Below are 23313 nucleotides of genomic sequence, written 5' to 3'. Positions count from 1 at the left end.
CTTTTATCATCAACCCCTGTTGTTTTAAGAGGTCCCAAACTTTGTTTTTTTTAAAAGTGCTCCAATCCCTCAATAATTTTTGTGAGACTTTCTTGCACCTTTTCCAGGTCTTTGATGGCCTTCTTGATGCAGTACAGTCCATGTTCCATATTGCATGTACACCGTAGATTTATGGGAAGACATGAAGATAATGGCTCATATTTGTTTGCAAAAAAATCTCTAACATCAACTTTTTTGGTGCTGTTCTGTTCTAAATGGACACATTCATTTTTCTTTCTACCATGATCCTTTTATCGTGTAGATCAGTTTTAGAGATTTTCCCCCATTGTGTGATTGGCTTTACATTTGTTTGCATTAGATCTTTCCCCCCATTTTGCACATTCACCTAATTTGGAGATTTTGTTTTTGAGCTATTGGCAATCTGCTTGTTTTTAGCTTGAAGGTAACTTTTTCTTACTCTGGGATCTTGAATAGAGTGCTATAGTATCTTTTGTCATACTGTGGTTTTTCAACAGTTTTTAAAACAGCTATTTCCCAATAAAGTGTGTATTGAACTAATGTAATCAAATGTTCTTATCATCAAACATTCTTACGTCATACAACACAGCCACTGTCTCAGAGTCAACCAGAGTTAAACAGATCCATGGAGGATACATAGTATACCTCTGAACATTAGGTGGTGAAGGAAACAATGAGGGGTAGCTGTTGTTTGAAACATGGTGCTTTGTAGAAGCACCTGGATGGCTTTTGTTGGAAACAGGTTGTTGAACTACCGGTAGTTGAATCTTTGCTCTGATTCAGCAGAGCAGTTGCGTTACACAGAACATACTACAGATAGTCTGCTTTGCTCCTTTGGGTTGGGAGGCTTTTGTTTTGTGAAAGATTCTCAGGTTAGATTGTATCTCTTTTGAACAAGTTGTTGTTGTTTAGTCGTTTAGTCGTGTCCGACTCTTCGTGTCCCCATGGACCACAGCACGCCAGGCACTCCTGTCCTGCACCGCCTCCCGCAGTTTGGTCAAACTCATGTCCGTAGCCTCGAGAACACTGTCCAACCATCTTGTCCTCTGACGTCCCCTTCTCCTAGTGCCCTCAATCTTTCCCAACATCAGGGTCTTTTCCAAGGATTCTTCTCTTCTCATGAGGTGGCCAAAGTATTGGAGCCTCAGCTTCACGATCTGTCCTTCCAGGGAGCACTCAGGGCTGATTTCCTTAAGAATGGATAGGTTTGATCTTCTTGCAGTCCATGGGACTCTCAAGAGTCTCCTCCAGCACCATAATTCAAAAGCATCAATTCTTCGGCGATCAGCCTTCTTTATGGTCCAGCTCTCACTTCCATACATCACTACTGGGAAAACCATAGCTTTAACTATACGGACCTTTGTCGGCAAGGTGATGTCTCTGCTTTTTAAGATGCTGTCTAGGTTTGTCATTGCTTTTCTCCCAAGAAGCAGGCGTCTTTTAATTTCATGACTGCTGTCACCATCTGCAGTGATCAAGGAGCCCAAGAAGGTAAAATCTCTCACTGCCTCCATTTCTTCCCCTTCTATTTGCCAGGAGGTGATGGGACCAGTGGCCATGATCTTGGTTTTTTGATGTTGAGCTTCAGACCATATTTTGCTCTCTCCTCTTTCACCCTCATTAAAAGGTTCTTTAATTCATCCTCGCTTTCTGCCATCAAGGTTGTGTCATCTGCATATCTGAGGTTGTTGATATTTCTTCCGGCAATCTTAATTCCGGCTTGGGATTCATCTAGTCCAGCCTTTCGCATGATGAATTCTGCATATAAGTTAAATAAGCAGGGAGACAATATACAACCTTGTCGTACTCCTTTCCCAATTTTGAACCAATCAGTTGTTCCATATCCAGTTCTAACTGTAGCTTCTTGTCCCACATAGAGATTTCTCAGGAGACAGATGAGGTGATCAGGCACTCCCATTTCTTTAAGAACTTGCCATAGTTTGCTGTGGTCGACACAGTCAAAGGCTTTTGCATAGTCAATGAAGCAGAAGTAGACGTTTTTCTGGAACTCTCTAGCTTTCTCCATAATCCAGCGCATGTTTGCTATTTGGTCTCTGGTTCCTCTGCCCTTTCGAAATCCAGCTTGCACTTCTGGGAGTTCTCGGTCCACATACTGCCTAAGCCTGCCTTGTAGAATTTTAAGCATAACCTTGCTAGCGTGTGAAATGAGCGCAATTGTGCGGTAGTTGGAGCATTCTTTGGCACTGCCCTTCTTTGGAATTGGGATGTAGACTGATCTTCTCCAATCCTCTGGCCATTGCTGAGTTTTCCAAACTTTCCAAACTTTGAACAAGTACGCATTATTAAACTTTGTGTATGTCTTGGTACGTGTACTGTAGAATAAAGTTATTTGCTGCAACAATGACAACAAAAACCAGAGGGCTTAGTAAGATAGTTATAGATTTATTTAGCAATTGAGCCCCCAGCCCCGTTTTGGGCTGGGGAGATGGTGTGGATCTAGTGTCACTGCATATGAGGGGAATTTCCTATTCTGCCCACTGAACACCCAGCCAGGGTGAGCAGCATGGCTGTGGATGATGTGGTGGACCCACTGCTCTATTAAGCCTCACTGCTGCCTGGCTGTGGTTTTGATTTCAGTGTAAATTTGTCAACGTTGCCAAAGATTTGTGGAGTTTTCTCAAAGCTTCAACGAAAGTATTTATGGCAAAAATGCAGATTTCTAAATACAGTTAAAATAAGTGCTGCTGACAGTAATGTAAGGTCGTTTGAATAAACAAATATAAATAAAGCAGTTAACTTGCCAGATATGGTGGTTGAACAAATCTTCATGAACAAAAGAAAGTCTTTAGCTAACATTTAAAAGAGTAAGCCAAACCATGTATTTCATATGGTTTATTTCAGTTCAAGGATTTTTGTCAGGATCCTGAGGATTCCAGAATTTTATAGCCCTCATTGTTGCAAGTAGGTAATGGCAAAGACTTCTCATGTGGTTTTCATTTTTTAATTATTTTGGCTACCCTTGGAAGACAAGACATTGTTAAATGTATGGTAGTTTTTAGATATATGGTCTCAAAAGTATGTTTTTAGAAAGACTTGTTGGCTTCTTGATGGACATGATTCTTGCTTGGTGGCAAATCATAGGGCATCACGTTACTGTTGTTAGCAGTTGTAATCTGTGGGGCCTTTGCCAGAGGTGTGGGAATGCTGTGACTCTTAAAAATAAACTTTTGAGAGTAGTATTATGCAGTAGCTAGAGCTGAGTTTTTTAGATGTCATAAACCTAGGCTGAATTCACCATTCCTCCATTAAGGCAGAAATAAGGTAACTTGCCCAACATACATCTCAGAGGTCTCAGCGTAATCAAATGACTGATGAGTATACATGTTCTTTGGGTAAATGGTGGGTTATATGTGACCAATAAACACATACCTGTCACTAAATTTAACTATTAATTATTATTGTTCGAGAGTAGTGACCAAGTTGTGAGTTCTTTAGTTTCATGCTGCAGTAGATGGTTGAAGATCCAATAGCTTATGTGTATCTCTGCCCAGCACAACTGTTCTATGGTAGAGTCTTGCATACCACTCTGCAGGGGGTAGGGAAAGTACAAGTTATATACCTGCCCTCTTCCATTACAACTTTTCAGCTCTTCTTGACCTGTAGATGAGCTAAGCATGCATGTGCGCTAGCTACTGTGTTTCCCCGAAAATAAGACTTCAGTTTATTTTTCCTCAAGAAGACACACTATGGCTTATTTTCAGGGGATGTCTTACGCGTCCAGCCTCACCTCTTCCTTGGCACCCTCCAGAACTGCGCCTAGCACTATGTCTTATTTTCGGGGTATGGCTTATATTGCGCAAATGCTTAGAAATCCTGTTATGGTTTATTTTATGGGTATGTCTTATTTTCGGGGAAACAGGGTATAACTGGTTGTAATGAAGGGAATCAGGTTTGCTTGGTGTAGAATCATATTGTAGCTGTTGCAAATAGGGCTGAGCAAAATGTGGGATGAATGTGTATCTTGGAGTATGTGTGTTAGTAATGGGAGAGGAAGTGACTTGTTTTCTTGAGCGATAGGGCAATGCTCCCTGTTTTGCTGCATTGTGACAATAAACTTACTACAGTGCAGCAAAATGATAAGCGTTGGCTCAGGTGTACAGTTCGGTTGTGCTTCAGAATTCCTATTCTAGCAGACAGTTTATTGAGAGCAATATTGCCCAAGCAGATTGTGGGCCTTTTTGGATGTAAAGCTAAACACTAGTGTAGCATTACAAGAGGTCTCTGCAAATCTCAACCTCATGTGCACCCATCATTTGCCAGGGGAGGAGATTGGAAACTTCTGCTTCCACTTTTTAACTAGAGTTTCCTCTTATGTCCAGATTTTGGGATCTCAAGTTAAAAGACAGGATCAAATTGTGGCTTATGATCCTGGGGTGTGGACTAACCACATTTAAAAATAACCAGAGGCCCTCAAGTTCAGATATAATTGGGAACTCTCATTCATTAAAAGTGAAAGCAGATACTTCCAGTTTCATTCTCCTTGGTCTACAACAGAGGATCTGATTCAAGTTGACTGTCCTAGGTTGCTTACATTAAGCCAGAGTTGTTTGATTTGGACATAATAGGAGCACTGGCTTTAATATAAACCAAAATTTCTGTGCCAAAGCTGGTGCATTAGACCAGAATAGGGTGGGAGGTGTGAGAAAGCCATATACAGTGGTACTCGGAACTTGAACGTAATCTGTTCCAGAAGACCATTTGACTTCCGAAACATTCGACTTCCGAGGCGCGGCTTCTGATTGGCCAATAGCTAGGTTTTTGCACAGCGGAAGCCACGTCAGACGTTCGTGTTCTGAGGAACATTGGAAAACCGGAGCACGCACTTCTGAGTTTTTGGCGTTCGAGAGCTGAAACGTTTGAGAACAGAGCCGTTCGAGTTCCAAGGTACCACTGTATTTCCATGGTGCCCATCTACAGCTTAATAGACCATGATTTATGAAGCTGTGGGCAAATATCCAAGTGTGGCCATTGCAGATGAACAGGTGCAAAAGATTGAAGAAAGAGGATGGTAATATGTGTTGGGCTTATAATATTCCTCAAAAGTAAACTGTGGTGAAAAATGAAAAATTTGGTGCAATTCAAATACTTTATTACTGATCAGAATACTTAAGCTTGTTTCTCTAGACTCCAGGATACTTAAAACAGTATGCCTGCTTAGTTCAGCAGCTCTCTAAGGAGCTTTCTCACTATAGGAAAAGAGAAAGGACTCTTTCAAAGTTATAACTGATATTTCCAATGCTGATGTAGCTAAATGACTGAAAAGTTATATTGGCAGCAATCTACAAATGTATACACAATGCATCTCCTGGTGCCTGCCCCTCCCAGCTCTGATGAGTAGTCCTTCCCTTTTCTCTGCCTGGAGTGAAGGAGTAAATAAGGGTGAAGCTGAGGCAGTCTTTTAAAGTTTATTATTAGTACAAAGTCTAAAGATGTGGAGATGCAGCAAGCTGGAGATGCTTCAAGGGGAATTTTGGAGGGTGTCTAATTCGATTCCAGTTACAGGTAGGTAGCCATGTTCGTCTGGTGTAGTCAAAACAAAATAAAACAAATTCCTTCCAGTAGCACCTTAGAGACCAACTAAGTTTGTCATTGGTATGAGCTTTCGTGTGCATGCACACTTCTTCAGATACTGTACACTGAAACAGTGTACACCCCATAGAGGGTGGGGAGGGGCACCACTCAGAAGGGTGGTGGGAAACCGGACTGCTTATGACTGCATTGGATTCCGTACTACTGTAGTTTGGAGGCATGCTGGGCTGAGCTTCATTTGAGTGGCAGGTCAGGGATGTACATTTCTCTCCTTTAGACAGGTTATATGTCAGATTTTCAGAATTTTCAGAATGCTTGCTTTATCCTAAAGGGTAACCCCTCCTTGTACAATTGCTTAAGTGGTTAGAAATGCAAAAAATAAATAAAAAATGTTATGCTGTATATGCAGTACAGTAAGCAGAAGAGCCCTTGTTAAGTGAATGTTCAGGGTCTGTTAATCTCTGATCCTATCTATGCATGGTTACTCAGAAGTTCAATGGGACTTATTCCTATGTAAGTGTGTATAGGGTTGTGCTTCCAGTAGGCTGCTGCTGGTGAGCTCACGTTTGAAATCAGCAATAGTTTAAAGTTTGGAAATGTTATAATTGGTGGATTGTATCCTCTCCTTTTAATAGGAGTTTTTAAAATAAACTTGGACAATTCTGAAAGCCCTAAATGAATCTGATTTCATCATGACTTCTGAGTAGAAAACAAAGTAGTGTTTCCTAACCTCATGGGCAGAGATTCAATGATCATACCTTGAGAAATAGACTCTAGTCTAGCCTATAAAAACTCAAGTCACAAAAAATTGATGGTCTTTACAGTGCTACAGGACTTGTGCTTCTTGAATAACAGTTGTGGACAGGGAATTAGACAAACTATATGTTCCACACATCTTGGGTTTTGGTCTAGAAAATATAATTCATAGAACAGCGTTGGAAGGTACTTCAAAGGTGATCAGTCGAAAGGCGATTTTTGTTCTTTCTGATGTTGGACTGAGTCCCTGGTGGGGAAGCTCTAGCCCATGAGCCTAATAAGGCCTGCAAGGCAGTTTCCCCTAAAATATGGTTGTGTGCCCAACACTGGATAGCATATGTTACGTCAGGTGTGGGGCAGGTAAATATGTAACCTGTATTGGCAAGCTGGATTTTGAAGGGGCAGAGGAACCAGAGACCAAATAGCAAACATGCGCTGGATTATGGAGAAAGCTAGAGAGTTCCAGAAAAACGTCTACTTCTGCTTCATTGACTATGCAAAATCCTTTGACTGTGTCGACCACAGCAAACTTTGGCAAGTTCTTAAAGAAATGGGAGTGCCTGATCACCTCATCTGTCTCCTGAGAAATCTCTATGTGGGACAAGAAGCTACAGTTAGAACTGGATATGGAACAACTGATTGGTTCAAAATTGGGAAAGGAGTACGACAAGGTTGTATATTGTCTTCCTGCTTATTTAACTTATATGCAGAATTCATCATGCGAAAGGCTGGACTAGATGAATCCCAAGCCGGAATTAAGATTGCCGGAAGAAATATCAACAACCTCAGATATGCAGATGACACAACCTTGATGGCAGAAAGCGAGGAGGAATTAAAGAACCTTTTAATGAGGGTGAAAGAGGAGAGCGCAAAATATCGTCTGAAGCTCAACATCAAAAAAACCAAGATCATGGCCACTGGTCCCATCACCTCCTGGCAAATATAAGGGGAAGAAATGGAGGCAGTGAGAGATTTTACTTTCTTGGGCTCCTTGATCACTGCAGATGGTGACAGCAGTCACGAAATTAAAAGACGCCTGCTTCTTGGGAGAAAAGCAATGACAAACCTAGACAGCATCTTAAAAAGCAGAGACATCACCTTGCCGACAAAGGTCCGTATAATTAAAGCTATGGTTTTCCCAGTAGTGATGTATGGAAGTGAGAGCTGGACCATAAAGAAGGCTGATCGCCGAAGAATTGATGCTTTTGAATTATGGTGCTGGAGGAGACTCTTGAGAGTCCCATGGACTGCAAGAAGATCAAACCTATCCATTCTTAAGGAAATCAGCCCTGAGTGCTCCCTGGAAGGACAGATCGTGAAGCTGAGGCTCCAATACTTTGGCCACCTCATGAGAAGAGAAGAATCCTTGGAAAAGACCCTGATGTTGGGAAAGATTGAGGGCACTAGGAGAAGGGGACGTCAGAGGACAAGATGGTTGGACAGTGTTCTCGAGGCTACGGACATGAGTTTGACCAAACTGCGGGAGGCGGTGCAGGACAGGAGTGCCTGGCGTGCTGTGGTCCATGGGGACACGAAGAGTCGGACACGACTAAACGACTAAACAACAACAACAATTGGCTGCACAAGAGAGTTCCCATTGGGAACTCTGTATTGCAGCCATTGATTGGGGCTGCTTTCAGTGCTCAGCAGCTGATGGGCACTTAGATGACATCCCTTTTGAAGTCAGTTGGTCTCCCTCTCAGTGCCCAGCACCTAATGGATGGTTAGAGGAGCTCCTTTTAGGGTGATTTCTCAGCTGCTTGATGTTGATACTGTCATCTCACCTTCAGCAGAGCTTGCTCTCAGTGCTAATCAGGTGATGTGTGCTAAGATGGAGCTCAGACTGCAATTTCACAACCTCTGTGATAAGCAGCAGACCAGTGGTGTCATGATCATTTTAGCCAGTGTTTTTAGCCACCTTTAAAGTACTTTATCTTAACCTGTACTAATGATCCTTATTTCTCTAGTTATTCAATTGCTGGGACTGACACTGAAATAAGTTAGGTGAAATCCCAATTTCTAGGGTATTTTAGTCAGATAAAGATGAATTATGACTGCAATCCAGTATACACTTAACTGGGATGTGAGCCCTGTTAAATACAATGGGATTCAGTAAGTTTGAGAAATTCCATGTGTGAACTAAGCTTATGTTACGAGTACTCCTAGTAGTATGATTGAAGAGAGGGTCATAGCTCAATGATAGAGTACATGCCTTGCATGCACAAGGTCCTAGGTTCAGTGTCTGGCCTATCCAGGCAGGGCTGAAAAAGAGCCATTTCGGAAACCCTGTAAGAGCTGCTGCCCATACTGAGCTGAAGGGACCAATGGTCTGACTGTTTAAGGTAGCTTCTCTCCTAAGCATAACTTATAATTAGTGTTGAGACTATCAGGAACATGGTTTCTGAAAGGAGGTTAACAATCTTACAGCCTGATTTAAATATTTACAAATAGGTCACTTTCTGTCACTGAGTAAGTCCTATTAAAGTTGGCATACTTGTTTCTGAGTAAATTATGCATAAGCTCAGATAACACCATGTAAATTAGCAGCGGGTCTAGCTGATCTTCATTAGCTCTAATGGACACGGATACAAGTCATAGCTGGTTACTGTTGTTTTACAAAGCACACACATAATCATGTTTGGAAATTATATATTTCCCACACCCAGGACAGAGTCAAGCTCACCAAACACCCCTAGTCCAGCTTTTTATTTGTTTGCTTTAATTTAAATATTTATACCCTGATATAGGTTCTTTTGTCACTCTGGCTCTTGTGTGCAAAATAGGATGCAGAATTATAAGTATACATCTCTGGTTCTCATTGCAAGATGGCCCAGAATTATAAGATGCCTTTGGCACCCAGAATAGCTGAATTGCACTATCTGCTGTCTTTCTGGAAAAACTCTTCACTGCATTGATACCATTCTGCAGTATAACATCAATTATATATAATATTGTTTTTGATACACACATGTGACATTTGAAGTTTCAATCTAAACTGCTTTAAGGTTTACTACTTGTGTAATTGCCCAAGTGTTCATAACATGCTGCCTGCATTGCTCCTGCTTGGGTGTTTTCCAGATGAGTGAATGTATTACAAAATGTTACATTTTAAAATGTCATTTTTTTCAGGTTTTTAGGAAAACTGAATATTGTTATGTGTTTATGTAAACCACTCATTTTTAAAAAATATGCATAGTCAAAATAAATAATTAAAAAGCCACTAATGATTTTTAAGAGGTGCATATCATGACTTTTAAAATTTATTTTTAAAACACTTTATGTACTGCTTAACTACCATAGTCTTAAGTGGTTTGACATCTTATCCTTACAAGTTTAATATACTGATTTTTCTCCCTTTCCCCCCAGGTCCAATGCAAAATCAGATGCCGTTCTCCCCTGGATATGGATCACATCCTCAGAACTACAGTGCTCCAACAGGACACTACTCACAAGTGCCCAATAACATTATCCCTTCACAACTGGATAACCACTATGGTGCTGATTATTATTCTGCCCACTATTCAGCACAGGCACAAAATGTTAATGCATCTTCTATGACTCCCAAGATGTTGAGCATGCAAGGATCACAGTACTTGTACAATAGAGAACCTCATATTGTAGAATCATCTGGACCTGTCCCAGGAATGGTTTCGTCAGCGTCCCAGTTACACACCAGCATTTCACAGTCATATTCCTCGTTTGGTACTCCCTATAGTAATTCAGCCTTGCACTCTGCCAGCTCTTCAGTTCCATCTCAGGGATTTGTTGCTCCTTCTGGTCCCTATGCCACACCTGTTGCCTCTAGTGCTGCTTATCCTAACGTTTCATATCCTTCTATGTCCGTCGGCAGTCCATATGGGCAAGTGACTGCTTCTCACAACATACCAGCTTTTGGACATCCAATAGAGGCAAATGCTTATTCTTCCAGTCAAAATAGAGCACCACCTGCAGGGCAGCAGAGGGTTCCTTTGAGTCACAGTTCTGCAACATGGTCTGCCCCAGAGCTCCAGCTGGCTCAGAAAAACCATAGCGGAAGCTTTGCAGGATCCTTGCCACAAGCAAGCAACCCAGCGGGCACAGGTATTGCACAAAGAACCAAACTGGATGTGACACAGTACATTTATCTATTCGTTTATCTGTTGATGAAGAGAGCTGTGTTGTATTTCTCTTGCTCCCTCTCATATACATATGTGTGTGTAACTGTAGGGCATGTTGAATTTTTCAAGTTTCAAATTCCAAAAATGAGGGGTGCTAAAAAGTTGTAACATGCCTTGGGATTTCAAAAGATATTTGGGTTAAATTAATATAATATAGGTTTGCTTGGTAATTAAAATGTGTGTAAAGTTGCATGGAAATTACTAAAAATGATTGCCAAGTAGAATAATAGAATCATAGATTTTACTTGGCAAATTATATTCCATATCACTTGCAGTTATATATTATCATTATTGTTATATATTATTATTATTAAGAATTACATGACATTTTCAAAGGTAAAATTAAATTTCCTTGGTTTTCCGAAAGCCAAGGAATTGTGCTTCTTCATCAAACATAGACTTACCAAGCTAAATTTGCCCAAACACAAAACTAATACACCCAAAATGTTTTAAAGACCCCCCCTCCGAGTAAAGCAAGATTTAAGTTTCACTCCCTAAAATGACATGCCCTGATATAAGTAGTAGCAGCAGTGGTTGTGCATACTGATGATCAATCATCACCAATCTTCCAAAGGGGGGGGGGGGGTGAGGTTAAAAGGAAGACTACCACATGAAGTTTCTGGACTAGAATTCATCATTGTTTGTTTCTGTTTGTTTAAACCTCAATCTAAACTGTAATTTCCTCTCTCACTAGAAGTGTTTCATTTAGCATAGTAATGCTAGGAATATTGTGTTTTCACCTGGTAACTCCTGTTGAGAAGGCTCACTTTATTTGGCATGCATCACATATACTTAATATAGAATTGTCATGGCAGTTTGGCCAGCAGTTGACAGTATTTTTCTCAATCTGTATATGTCCATGTGAATCTATATTCTTGCAAACCGAGAATAATCATGTACAGTGGTACTTTGGGTTATAAACACCTCAGGTTACAAACACTTCGGGTTACAGACTCCGCTAACCCGGAAGTAGTACCTCGGGTTAAGAACTTTACCTCAAGATGAGAACAGAAATTGTGCGGCGGCGGCAGTGGGAGGCCCCATTAGCTAAAGTGGTACCTCAGATCAAGAACGGTTTCAGGTTAAGAACGGACAAATTAAGTTCGTAACCAGAGGTACCACTGTATCTGATAAAGTCCTATGCCTCAGTAAATCTGTTAGCTACAAAACTTTCATTGCTGCAGCAGATTTACAAGGTTTCAACTGTGAAAATTGTTAATCAATGTAACTGTTGCCAGTTACATTTCAAAATACAAAAGTGCATTTCCCATTTTTTGGTTCATATTTCAGGTTCACCACATCTTGTAAACCAGAATATTCAGCATAGAAAACCTGCCCAGGGAGCGTCTTCAGCTGTTACGTCTTCAATAAGAACACCTGTTGTGGAAAAGACAACGAAGCCCACCACTTCCTCTTCCCTTACACAACCATCAGATCCTTTGCTTCAAGAAGGTATAAAACTAGAAGATGAATTAAAGTCTGCATTGTGAAATTGCCCTACAATTTGAAATTCATGATTTCTAAAGAGTTCATTTTTCTCGGTTTTATGTGCTCATATATCCCAGTGCAAGTAATATTTAGTATTAATTCTAGCTGGCAACAGGGTAGAATATGATTATCATTTTAGCACTTTGGTAAGATTTGGCTCTTATTAGTGTGTTTATTTATATATCAAGATACATTGTGTTTTACAATATATACACTTGCACTGTAAACAAGCTGCTTGAGAAAGCATACCGGTATTTACTTTTGGATTCTCATTTCAAAGTGAGCACAGATTCCATTTGTATATCTAGAAAGATATGTGCAAGACAACCTACTCAGTTGTCAAATTACAATTGCAAGAGGCAGAATCAAACTTTTCAAGTAGGAGCCTTTTACAAGGATGATGGATGTACAGTGGTACCTCGGTTTATGAACACAATTGGTTCATAAACTGAAGCGAACTTTCCCATTGAAAGTAATGGAAAGTGGATTAATCCGTTCCAGACGGTCCGTGGAGTACTTAAACTGAAGCGTACTTAACCCGAAGCATGGGTGTAATTGGTTCCGGAAGTCTGTTCATAAACTGAAGCGTTCATAAACTGAAGTGAACTTTCCCATTGAAAGTAATGGATAGTGAATTAATCCGTTCCAGATGGGTCCGCGCCGTTCATAAACTGAAAATTCGTAAACCAAGGTGTTCATAAACAGAGGTTCCACTGTATGGTAAATTTACAGAAATATAGTCGAAATAAATTCAGAAATCATTAGGCTTGGCTGAATGTGAGCCTTTTAATGGGAGCTCCAGGGACCACCACATAAAGTTTTAGAGTTTGTAGCCAGTGCTTTGGTAAATAGTAATACATGTAATCTGACTTTTCAAGTTTCTGAGGGAGAGGTATTGAGAAGACGGCTACAAAGAATGCTGCTATACAAGTCCTACTATATTTTGTCTTAAGAAGGTGCTGTTTTGATTTTGGAGATTGTAATAGTGCAGAGAGGTGGTGAGCATGGTAATAAAGGTAAAGAGACCCCTGATCATTAGCTCCAGTCGCAGACGACTCTGGGGTTGCGGTGCTCATCTCGCTTTACTGGCTGAGGGAGCTGGTGTACAGCTTCCAGGTCATGTGGCCAGCATCACTAAGCCGCTTCTGGCAAAACCAGAGCAGTGCACGGAAACGCTGTTTACCTTCCCGCTGTTGACGTGCTTTCGAACTGCTAGGCAGGAGTAGGGACCGAGCAACGGTAGCTCACCCCGTCGTGGGGATTTGAACTGCCGACCTTCTGGTCGGCAAGCCCTAGGCTCTGTGGTCAAATCAGGGATTTATAAGTCTGTATCATTACCTTATATTGATATGAAAGATGGAAGGGGACCAGTGCACATCACTGGTGTAATGTGTTACTGGCAACCTGTTCTTACTATTGGACAGACCATGGCATTCTGCAACAGCTAAGACATCCAAACAGATTTAGAGGGTAGTATTTTGAGGTCACCTCTTTGTCTTAAAGCACCTCAGGTGACATACTTAATTCTGTAACTTGGTCTCAAGGTTTCAAAGGTATGAATAGTATTTCAGCCTAAATCTGAGAAAGGGGGGTCACAGAGTTTCTTTTTTTGTATTCTAGGTCAGAATGAGTTAATTGTGAGTGACGTTGGTATGCAGATATAACAGAAGTGCTGTCAAGGCTTAGATTGATGTACAAATAGTCATAAAAATATTACCAACTTCTTAATTCCTCCTTATTTTCACATCTATATTATACTTGTCCACTCCGTGTTTTAACTGGTAAATTCTTTTCCCATCCCTACACCTAATCAGCTTGATTACTTGCAAGTTTACTCAGGAGCAAGTCTCACTGAAGTAAGCACAGCTGAACTGTGCATATGTTTGTGAACTTAACCCAGTCTCGCTATAAAGTCTTTGTATTATGACTCTTACATGTACTATTCATGTACAGTGGTACCTCAGTTTATGAACACAATTGGTTCCGGAAGTCTGTTCATAAACTGAAGCGTTCATAAACCGAAGCGAACTTTCCCATTGAAAGTAATGGAAAGTGGATTAATCTGTTTCAGACAATGAAAAACACCCCCTAAAGCAGCAATTTAACACAAATTTTACTGTCTACCAAGACCATTGATCCATAAAATGAAGGCAATAATCAATGTACTGTACTATAAAATAATTAAGACAGTATTGTAGATGAAAAAAATTAAAATTATTATTTTTTTCTTATCTGGACTGATGATAGGCATTGTTTGGATGGGGGTTCAGGGTCTTCTTCGCTTCTGTGGCAGCGGCAGTGGTGGTAGTTCAGCGATGGGGCAGCTGGGCCAGGGCCTCCTCTGCACCCCGCTTTTCCCCCTGGGACCCTCCGACTCCGGGTGGCCGGGCGATCCCGGCGTGGCGGCGCAGCAGAAGCGGGGGGGGGGGGTCAACGGGTCCGAGGCTCCTTTCTTGGAGGGACTCCTCTCCCTCTTTCGATTGAGCGTGGCAGCAGCAGCAGAAAGGTCAGGTCCGAGGTCTCGGTGCTCCGCGAGGCGGGAGATCCCAGGCCTCTGGGCCCCGGGGCTCTGCCTGGTCGGTGACTGATTGGTGGCTGGGCACCCTCGATTTTGGGCTGTTGCGCTCGCTGGGGGAGGGGCGACCTCTTGGCCGGTCCACCCGGCACTCACACGGCGGCGGCAGCCTCAGCGGCTCAGGAGCCGCTCGGGTGGCGCGAACACGCTGGCTGCCCTCAGGAGCTCCGCGGACTGGGCCGAAGGCATTGGAGCGCTTCCGTGGCTGCGGCCCAGTCCGAGGAGCTCCTGAGGGCAGTCAGTGTGTTCGTGCTGCCCGAGCGGCTCCTGAGCCGCTGAGACCGCCGTCGCCGTGTGGGTGCCGGGGGTGCTGATACTTAACAGGATGGAGTTCCAAAGGGTGTGTGCCTCCAAACTAAAGGCTCAATGCCTACATCATATGGAACAGGTCTCTTGATGAGATGCTATCTGCAGGACCCCTCCTGCAGAGTGCAGTCTTTGGTTTAGTATATAAAGGTTGAGACTATCGTTTGGGTATCCAAGTCTCAAGCTCTATGTTTGTATAGGTTCTGCCAAATGAAATCTGACTGGCAACAAAAAGGTACTGTATTCTGTTGATCTTAAAAGCACTTTAATAATACCTTTGTTTTATGGATATGTTTTTTTGCCAGCTGTGTATAAATTCATTGTATTCTATCCAAAGGTTCTGTTCTATAAATGGAAAGAGGTTCTGTGACCAGAAGTGGCATTTCTATTCATTTATTGGCAATTTGTGAATATAAGTAACTTTTCATAGAGAGAGAGTAAAAAATTCATTTAAAGTGTGACCCTTTATGTGGAGCATCGATGACATTATTTGGAAGTTTAAGTTGTGTGGATTAAGGAAAAATAACACTCATTAAGTATTAGCACTTTTGAAATTGATAATAGCACTATATGCTAATGATAACTAGTGAAATCTGTTTTTTCCTCAATGGGCAATTAATATCACTGTGTCAAAATGTGAAATCCACCCAACTTTTTTAAAATGGGTCTCAAAACTATTTCAGCTACTTAAAAAATTATCTGACTTAGTTAAGAGAGCTGTTTCACTATCTCTGGAGGATGAACTATGTGTTCTAATTCTACTAAATTTCTTTGTCTACCGCTAATAACCAAACTACTGCAATAAAAAATGTCTGTTTTTCTGTAAAGACAAAGCTTTTACGGTATGGTTTGGGTAACTCACTTTTCATGTTTGGGTGTCTTTTGTAATGCCTGGTTTTGCTGTCACTTAATGCTCTGATTTGTGCTTTCAGTTTCTCACCTTTTCTGTGTGTCTGATTCTTGTATTTGTGCTTTCCACTTCACAGGCATGCAGTATGGTGGATATGTTAATAATCAAGCTAGCTCTCCAGCAACTCCCTTGTCATCAAGTTCAGATGATGAGGAAGAGGAGGAGGAGGATGAGGAAGCAGGTCTGCTTTAAGCTTTGCACCAGTATTTCTCACTTTCATACCCAATTTGATAACATTTATTCCATTCCCTGAACAAAAGTACATAACACTAAGTATCCTGATCCTAAACAGTCTAAATAATTGAAGGAAAAATGCATTGCATTTAGTAGCTAATAATATAGGGTGGTATGCAATTAAGTTTTACTCAGAGTAGATCCATTGGAATTAATTAACCTAAATTGGTCATATTAACTAATTTCAATGGGTCTGCTCTGAGTAAAATTAATTGAATACCACTCATTGGACACTCATCAATAAAAGTGTGTTGTTATTTAAAATTGCAGGTGTGGACATGTATGACATACTTCATCCAGATTGTCCAATGATATTCCTTTGTCCTACTATAAACATAAAACTACCCCCTTTATTGTTTAAAAAAACTGCAGTATTTTGTCATTCGTCATGTGTGAGAAAGTTACAAATAACCAAAAGACAGAACGCAGAAATACTTATTGAGGCCAGTTGTTGTTTGTCTTCTTGTGCAAGCAAACATTTCCTTAACATACTTCCTATATGGTAACACATTTGCCAAAATATTTTGTTTGGCTCTCTTCCTGTTTCAATGAATATGTAGTGCAGAAATTAATTTCAGATTTAATAAGTTTTGGTATAAAGGACCTGGAGATGCTTGAAACCAAAAAGGTTATTAAACTTCAAACTGCCAAAGTTATATTGTGGTATATAGAAACTTGTTTTAAAAAATATGGTTTAGATATGAACATGGCATGCATACTATTGAAATAGCTGGTAATTGTATTGACAGTAATTTCAGTAATAAGCATGTTGTTTCAAAGTCTACATTTTTTTTAAGTACCACAAATTAATAAATGGAAAAGAAATGGATTTATTTTAAAATCTGAGAAGTAGTGTTGTTAAGCTACATGTGTACAGTATGCTGCATGTGGTGCATGGAAATATTGATAACATGAACAGATATGCTTTCAATAATTTGTCGGTGGTTTTGGAACTTTTCTTTGCTGATGCTGAACATGGATTTTTCAAATGGTATTTCTCCTGTATTAATCCACACAAATACATTCTTCATTTCAGTATAGCAAAAAGAATGTACTGCCTGTCAATGTCCATTCTCTATTTTATTGTTATACAATAAACCCACAACTTACACAGGGGTTACGATCCGGGGATCGCGCCTAAAGCCGAAATCACATATAGTCAAAACACATTGGGTTCAGTGGCAGGCAGGATTGCCAAAAGTTGTTTTTCCCAGAACCCCCCCCCCTTTTTTTTTTGCCAAGTGCATAAAGCTGAATGTACATGAGTTAAATGTGTGTAAGTTGTGGGCTTACTGTACAGTATACGGCGTCGCTATAATGTAGAGTTCTCAGTTCTGCATCTTAATGTGGCTTGAAAGTTTTTCTGGATAAAAAAGTAGACTCATCACTTTGCTTCTACAGTTGATCCATTTCTGTACAATCCATTTAAAGCAGATTAAAAGCTTAAAGCTAATTACTATCTTTCAGGGCTTTTCTGGAGGCATTCAATTTCCTGAACATAGCAAATTAGGGGATACTCAAGCAATTCATGGCTTAGAGAAAACTAAATAAGAAGAAGTTTAATATTGGCATCTGTATGATTAAAACATATTGAGCTGCCTGTGTTTTCCAATGTTGTACATTTTATTTATGTCAAACATCAGAGGCAAATGGCAAAAGGGTCGTGAAATGCAAGAGGTACAGTCTTGGACATTAATATGCAAATGTCAATTTTTGCATAGGAAAATTCCAAACACTACAGCATGCATTTCATGGTCTTTCGGCACCACTGTTTACAAAGCGCTTTTTTCTCTATACTTGCTTAGGTGTTAGTTTTTCAGGATGCCATAAAGGGTACAGGGCTGGATCCAAATAGAAAAGGAATCTTTGGCTCCAGTCTATTGTGTGTGTGTTTAACAGAGTTTAACTTAGCTGTTCTTCTGGTATATATCTCACTGAGTAAAATGGGAACCTTGTGTGAGTGTATTTAACAGCTGTATCCTACAAATGTGTGCTCCTGAAGTAGACTGTTCAGATGGAGTCTGGAAGCAAGAGAATTTGCATAAGGAGGAACCCCGGCATCATCATCAGCATTATCCCCCTTCTCATTTACTGTATTGATTATAAAATTTATTTGTTGCTTTTTACAAAAAAGTCTCAAAGCGACTTATAAGGTAACATAAAATATGCAGAAGCAGAATATCAAATACGTTCAAGGTGCTTCCATTAAGTGCTGAGAGCATTTCTTTTCCCTCTGCCTAGACTCTTACAGTGCCTCCACACTTTTGTTTATGCTTGGCAAATGCTTTAACTTTGAAGTAGAATTGCTTCCAAAGTCCAGCAATGGGAAGTCAGAATATGTAAAGTGAACTATAATCACCAAAAGCTTCTGAGGTTATTTTTTTCTTAATTGGAGTTTGTCATTTTTAACTCCCCCCCCCATGCATTTTTAGTTCAGTTTGGCAACTGCTATAAACAAAGATTAAGGCTGAAATCCTGTGTTTGATAAACATATGATATTGCCACTAAATACTTTATAGCTTCTTACCTGGCATTGATAATCATTTCTTAATATGCAGATTTAATGCCAGTTTAATGAATATATGTGTGTGTGTTTCTCTTCTAGCTATTGACAGCTCTTCCACTACGAGCAGCGCATCTCCCATTCTCAACAATTATGATAGTCTTGAAGGAGGTGGCTATCCAGGTGAATCAAACTTTTGTTTGTTTAATGTTTATTTTATTTATATTTATATACACATATATATACACAAATGCAAGGTTGGGAAGCATCTGCAGTACAGCTTCTATACATTATTTGCTCAGAGTAGAGATTCCAATACAGCACAGTGTATTGTTCAAGTGACTCACTTCTGCTTTTCAAATTGCATATTAATTCAAACTGATAAGAAGTTCCTTAACATGTAGTAAATCTTGAATATGTTTCATTAGAGGTAAGCCATCTGATTTTACTGGATTTATTCCCATATTCAGCTTCTGATTAATTAACTATTTAATTCTGGTTGCAGTTGAATGCATAAAGTTTATAGGACAACTGCATTCAGAAGATTAAAAAAAAATACAATTACTTCATTTTATTTGCAGTTAAATTTTAATTACTACCCTATTTAAGAATTGTTTGATATTTGTTTAATAGTTAGAAATCAAGTTAAGCATGGGCTTTTATTTACTCAAATGACGGTAGTTGTGTTACTAGTTACTTTATTGTTGTGTGTTAAATACTAATTTACAACAGGATATTTAATTGAAGTTCTCTTTCCTGCTCTGTTAATTAAAACACTCACTATACTACAGGCACATAATACTCTCATAAGCAACAGCTTGCTTTTTAAAGGAGTAAATACTGTATTAAAGCATTGCTTTTCTGTTTAGAGGCACGTTCTACAACAAGTAGTCCAGCTCCTGTTCCCTCAGTTCCACAGACGTCTAAAACCTCTAAACCATTTGGCTATGGGTACCCAGCTCTCCAGCCTGGCTATCAGAATGTGACGCCACCACTTCCACCTTCCAGTAACTCTGGATATAATTCTGGATTTCCTCAGTATCCACAGGTTAGAAAATCCTCACAATTTTTTTATTTGATGTCATAGTGACAGATTAACTGAATGAGGGAGCATAGTTACCTATGAATCAAGGTTGGAATTGTAATTCTTTGATTATTTTTTTGAAAAAAATTGTACTTCAATTAAACAGGTCACCAGAGTAAATATATTTGTGTTTGTCTATTGTTTTGATTCATCTCTCGTAGGGAGTTCAGAACTGTGTTTACACAGGTTACATCAGTACTTACACATAGACTTAAGGTGGCACTATGAAATACAGCTGAAGAGAAACCAGTAGTGCCAGGCTTACCAAGATGAGAAAATACTAGCTGCTTCTTCAGTCATTTTTTCTACCTTCTCATATAGCAGGGATCAAAGTTGCTGTTCTCCACAGACACAAGTGTGACTTGCAGGAAAGATCTAATATATTCAATCAAGGAGGATGATTAGTCAGTTTAATTACTATTCTTCTAGTGGAAGTGGCAAATCCTTTTGAAAACAAATGTGCAACTTCAGGGAAGTTGGATTGCAGCCTTAACCAGTGAGAATTGCAAAGTTATGGGGCAGAGGTTTTGTTCCCCTTCTTTGCATAAGAAATATACCTTTGCCATGACTGATAATTTGCACATCTTATCTGATTAGAAAATGAGAAGATCGTATGCACTTGGTTGACAATAAATGGTTAATATTGATAGTTATTTGTGTTGGTGTTTTTAATGATATAGTGATTTTCTCAAAGCATGTGACTTTCAGACAGTTGTATATGAAGATTATACACTTCCAGTTAATGCCAGTAAATTCATATGAATAAATACATTCAAGTTCATGTACATTGAAGAAGAAGAAGAAGAAGAAGAAGAAGAAGAAGAAGAAGAAGAAGAAGAAGAAGAAGAAGAAGAAGAAGAAGCAACTGTCCTATATTTGTGTGATAAGTTGTGTGGCATTGGGTTGGATCCAATGAAGAGGTAGTGGAAATCTGCTCATTCACTGTAGCTTTCCTGCTCCCTCTTCCACACAGCTCCCTAGAAAGGATCAGGGATACATCCAGAATGACTTGCAATATAGCACGGAGGGCTATTGTGGGAAGAGAAAAATAGGGCGGGGAGGGGGGCGCTTCTTAAAATACGCCAAAATATCCCTGTAAACACGTCACTTGGTACTCCATGCTATCTTGAATGTTCTTTATGTCTAAGGAAGGGATGAGAGATAGTTAGCCATGTTGATGGGTGTCGATGGGAGGTGGTGTCGCACAGCATCTGGAAGGCCACAGGCTTTCCATCCCTGATTTAAGTCACAAATTATATTGTAATGGAAAAGGCTGGTGATCTGCCCAAGATGGTCCCAGACCACTTGTGCTAGTAGATTGATGTTTTTAAAAAGCAACACTGATCCATAGATCACCCCACAGAAGTGGTAGAAGTGATTGTGCCTGTTAAGAGAATCTGTCAAGACCCTCATATGCCTGGGTCAGATGCATTGCAGATATGAATTTGGGAGGGGAAATAGAGACAGGAGCAGCTTATGGAATGAGGGGGGAAAGATATTGCAGAGTGGGGGAAATTAGGCAAATACTCATCAAGCAGCTAATGCTATAAAATAAATGCTTCTTTAAAATGTTATTTTTCAGCAATACCCGACAATGAATCAACTGTCAGCTAGTCTTGGAGGACTAGGTATTCAGCAACCAGAGAGCTTGCGACCGGTCAACGTTACTCAAGATAGAAATATTCTGCCTATTGTTCCAATTCCAGCTCCTGTGCCTAATTTGAACTCTGATCTGAAGAAACTGAATTGCAGCCCAGAGTATGTATAAAGTTTCTAATCTTCAGCATGCTTCTAGACTTGTATTCTTTTTTTATCAATATCTGTGTGAGAGAGAGTCAGGAACTGATATCCTGATTCGATCGTTATGGTATAGGTTTGGCAAACATACATTTCACGCCTTGCCTTGTAATCCTCACATTTTGCCTCTATGAAATATTGGAAAGTTTTAGCAAATGAAGTCTGCTTCTGTTATACTCATCCCAGATGCAAATATGTTGACACAAATGGTTCTATTCATTGCAGCTATTACAAATGTTGGAAAGTTATGATTGGCTCAAGAATTTTTCATGCTGAGTTTATACAAGTGTTACTTTGGGCAAGGGTGTGGCTCGTTGCACTGCTTTGAATTTTGCTTTTACAACCTGGATACTTTCATGTAGAGATGTGGGTGGTGAATTTTGGTGAATATGGGCCTCTTTGATAGCACAGATGAGTCATAATCTTTGAAACTAACATTTGCGATTTCACTTTTAGCTCATTTCGATGCACTTTGACAAATATTCCACAAACTCAAGCTTTGCTAAACAAAGCAAAACTTCCTTTGGGATTGCTTCTACATCCCTTCAGAGATCTGACGGTAAAATGACTTTTTATTCCCAGAATTTTTATTTAGCCAAACTTGAATAAATTAAAAACATCTTTCATATTTTAAAGTTGTGGTTGCAGTAAATAATTGTGAATCAGTTGTCTTGAAACCCAAACACAACACTGGAATTGAGAGAGAATATTTACAATAAATAATAACTGTTTTACATTTATACCACTTTTAACTAAATTTACTTATGTGCAATTGGCACAGATTTCAGCAAAGCTCACTTAGAAATAAGTGAGTTTAATTGTATCCTATACCCTGATCATTAATAATGGAATTTTTCTAGCCTTAATTTTAATTGTCAAAATTTAATAAAATTTGAACTTTTTTTCCAGTAGTAATTTTTGAAAAATGCATAGAAAACCTGAATTTGTTGTTTAGGGGTAGAAAAATATTGTGAAACACTTCAAAGTTTTTCTTCAAATTGACGTTTTACAATGTTCTTTATTCCTCAGCAATTGCCTGTGATAACATCGAACACCATTGTGAGATGTAGATCATGCAGAACATACATCAACCCTTTTGTTTCTTTTATTGACCAAAGGAGATGGAAATGTAACCTGTGCTACAGAGTTAATGATGGTGAGTATTGATAAAAATGCCACAATCTAAAGGAATGAATGATGATCTACAGCACTTCCTTTGTGAAAGCAAACCACCCCCGGCCCTTGCATGGCAAGCAGCTCTCAAAACATAGGGTGACAGTGTCCCCTTAGGGCAGAGGTAGAATAGTAAGTAAGTAAGTAAAACTTTAATACGGTCAAAGACCAGCAAATGGTAGACTATTTTTTCAGACGATGGGCTGAATCCTTATCTCAGCCGACCCCTGTGGGCCACCTGTCAATAACCTGACATCATTGTTATGTCGGACCATGACTTCAGGTTAGCTTTCTGTGAGTGCCAGTCAGCTGATGAGTACTTGACAACAAGACCCTTTAATGTTATTCATTTGATGGTGTGGGCCTGCCTGGGTTCAGACTATGCCTGCAGATGGACATTTTCCCTTTCCAGACTGGCAAGTGGTGTGGGAAATCCCTATGGTTCCTTGGCAAGTGGGACCTGCTGCATTAGGGTTTACTGTATTTGAATGGTGTTACCAAGTTTAGTATTTGTGCACTTAACAATGGGTAATATATTTATTTTATAATCATTTAGTTCCTGAAGAATTTATGTATAATCCTGTGACACGGTCCTATGGAGAGCCGCACAAACGGCCAGAAGTCCAAAACTCTACAGTGGAATTCATTGCTTCCTCAGACTACATGGTAAGTATATATGGAACAAAATATTGGTTAAAATAAATATTCATAAAACTTCGGGGGTGGAGGGTTTTTAGAATTCACTTTTGCTGTTTTCAGTTC

The 23313-nt window shown here is 39.8% G+C and overlaps 1 protein-coding gene across 2 annotated transcripts in view; it reads left to right on the top strand.

The window, feature by feature from the left end:
- SEC24B (SEC24 homolog B, COPII component) overlaps positions 1 to 23313 on the top strand; it is a 39659-nt gene that overhangs the window by 1594 nt on the left and 14752 nt on the right. Inside the window, exons 2-10 of one of the 2 annotated variants that reach the window (XM_035113439.3) lie at positions 9691 to 10404; positions 11772 to 11933; positions 15837 to 15941; positions 18600 to 18680; positions 19367 to 19545; positions 21164 to 21339; positions 21835 to 21937; positions 22408 to 22534; positions 23108 to 23217. In XM_035113439.3, coding sequence (XP_034969330.2) covers positions 9691 to 10404; positions 11772 to 11933; positions 15837 to 15941; positions 18600 to 18680; positions 19367 to 19545; positions 21164 to 21339; positions 21835 to 21937; positions 22408 to 22534; positions 23108 to 23217 — 1757 coding nt within the window. The remainder of the gene's footprint in view (positions 1 to 9690; positions 10405 to 11771; positions 11934 to 15836; positions 15942 to 18599; positions 18681 to 19366; positions 19546 to 21163; positions 21340 to 21834; positions 21938 to 22407; positions 22535 to 23107; positions 23218 to 23313) is intronic. The other variant, XM_035113440.3, reaches the window with a different exon arrangement.

This window comes from Zootoca vivipara, chromosome Z1 (genome assembly GCF_965207765.1).
Source record: "Zootoca vivipara chromosome Z1, rZooViv2.hap1.1, whole genome shotgun sequence".
In the NCBI taxonomy this organism is placed as follows: Eukaryota; Metazoa; Chordata; class Lepidosauria; order Squamata; family Lacertidae; genus Zootoca; species Zootoca vivipara.
The sequence above is the reverse complement of the archived record's forward strand: the minus strand, read 5'-3'. Positions and strand labels throughout refer to the sequence as shown.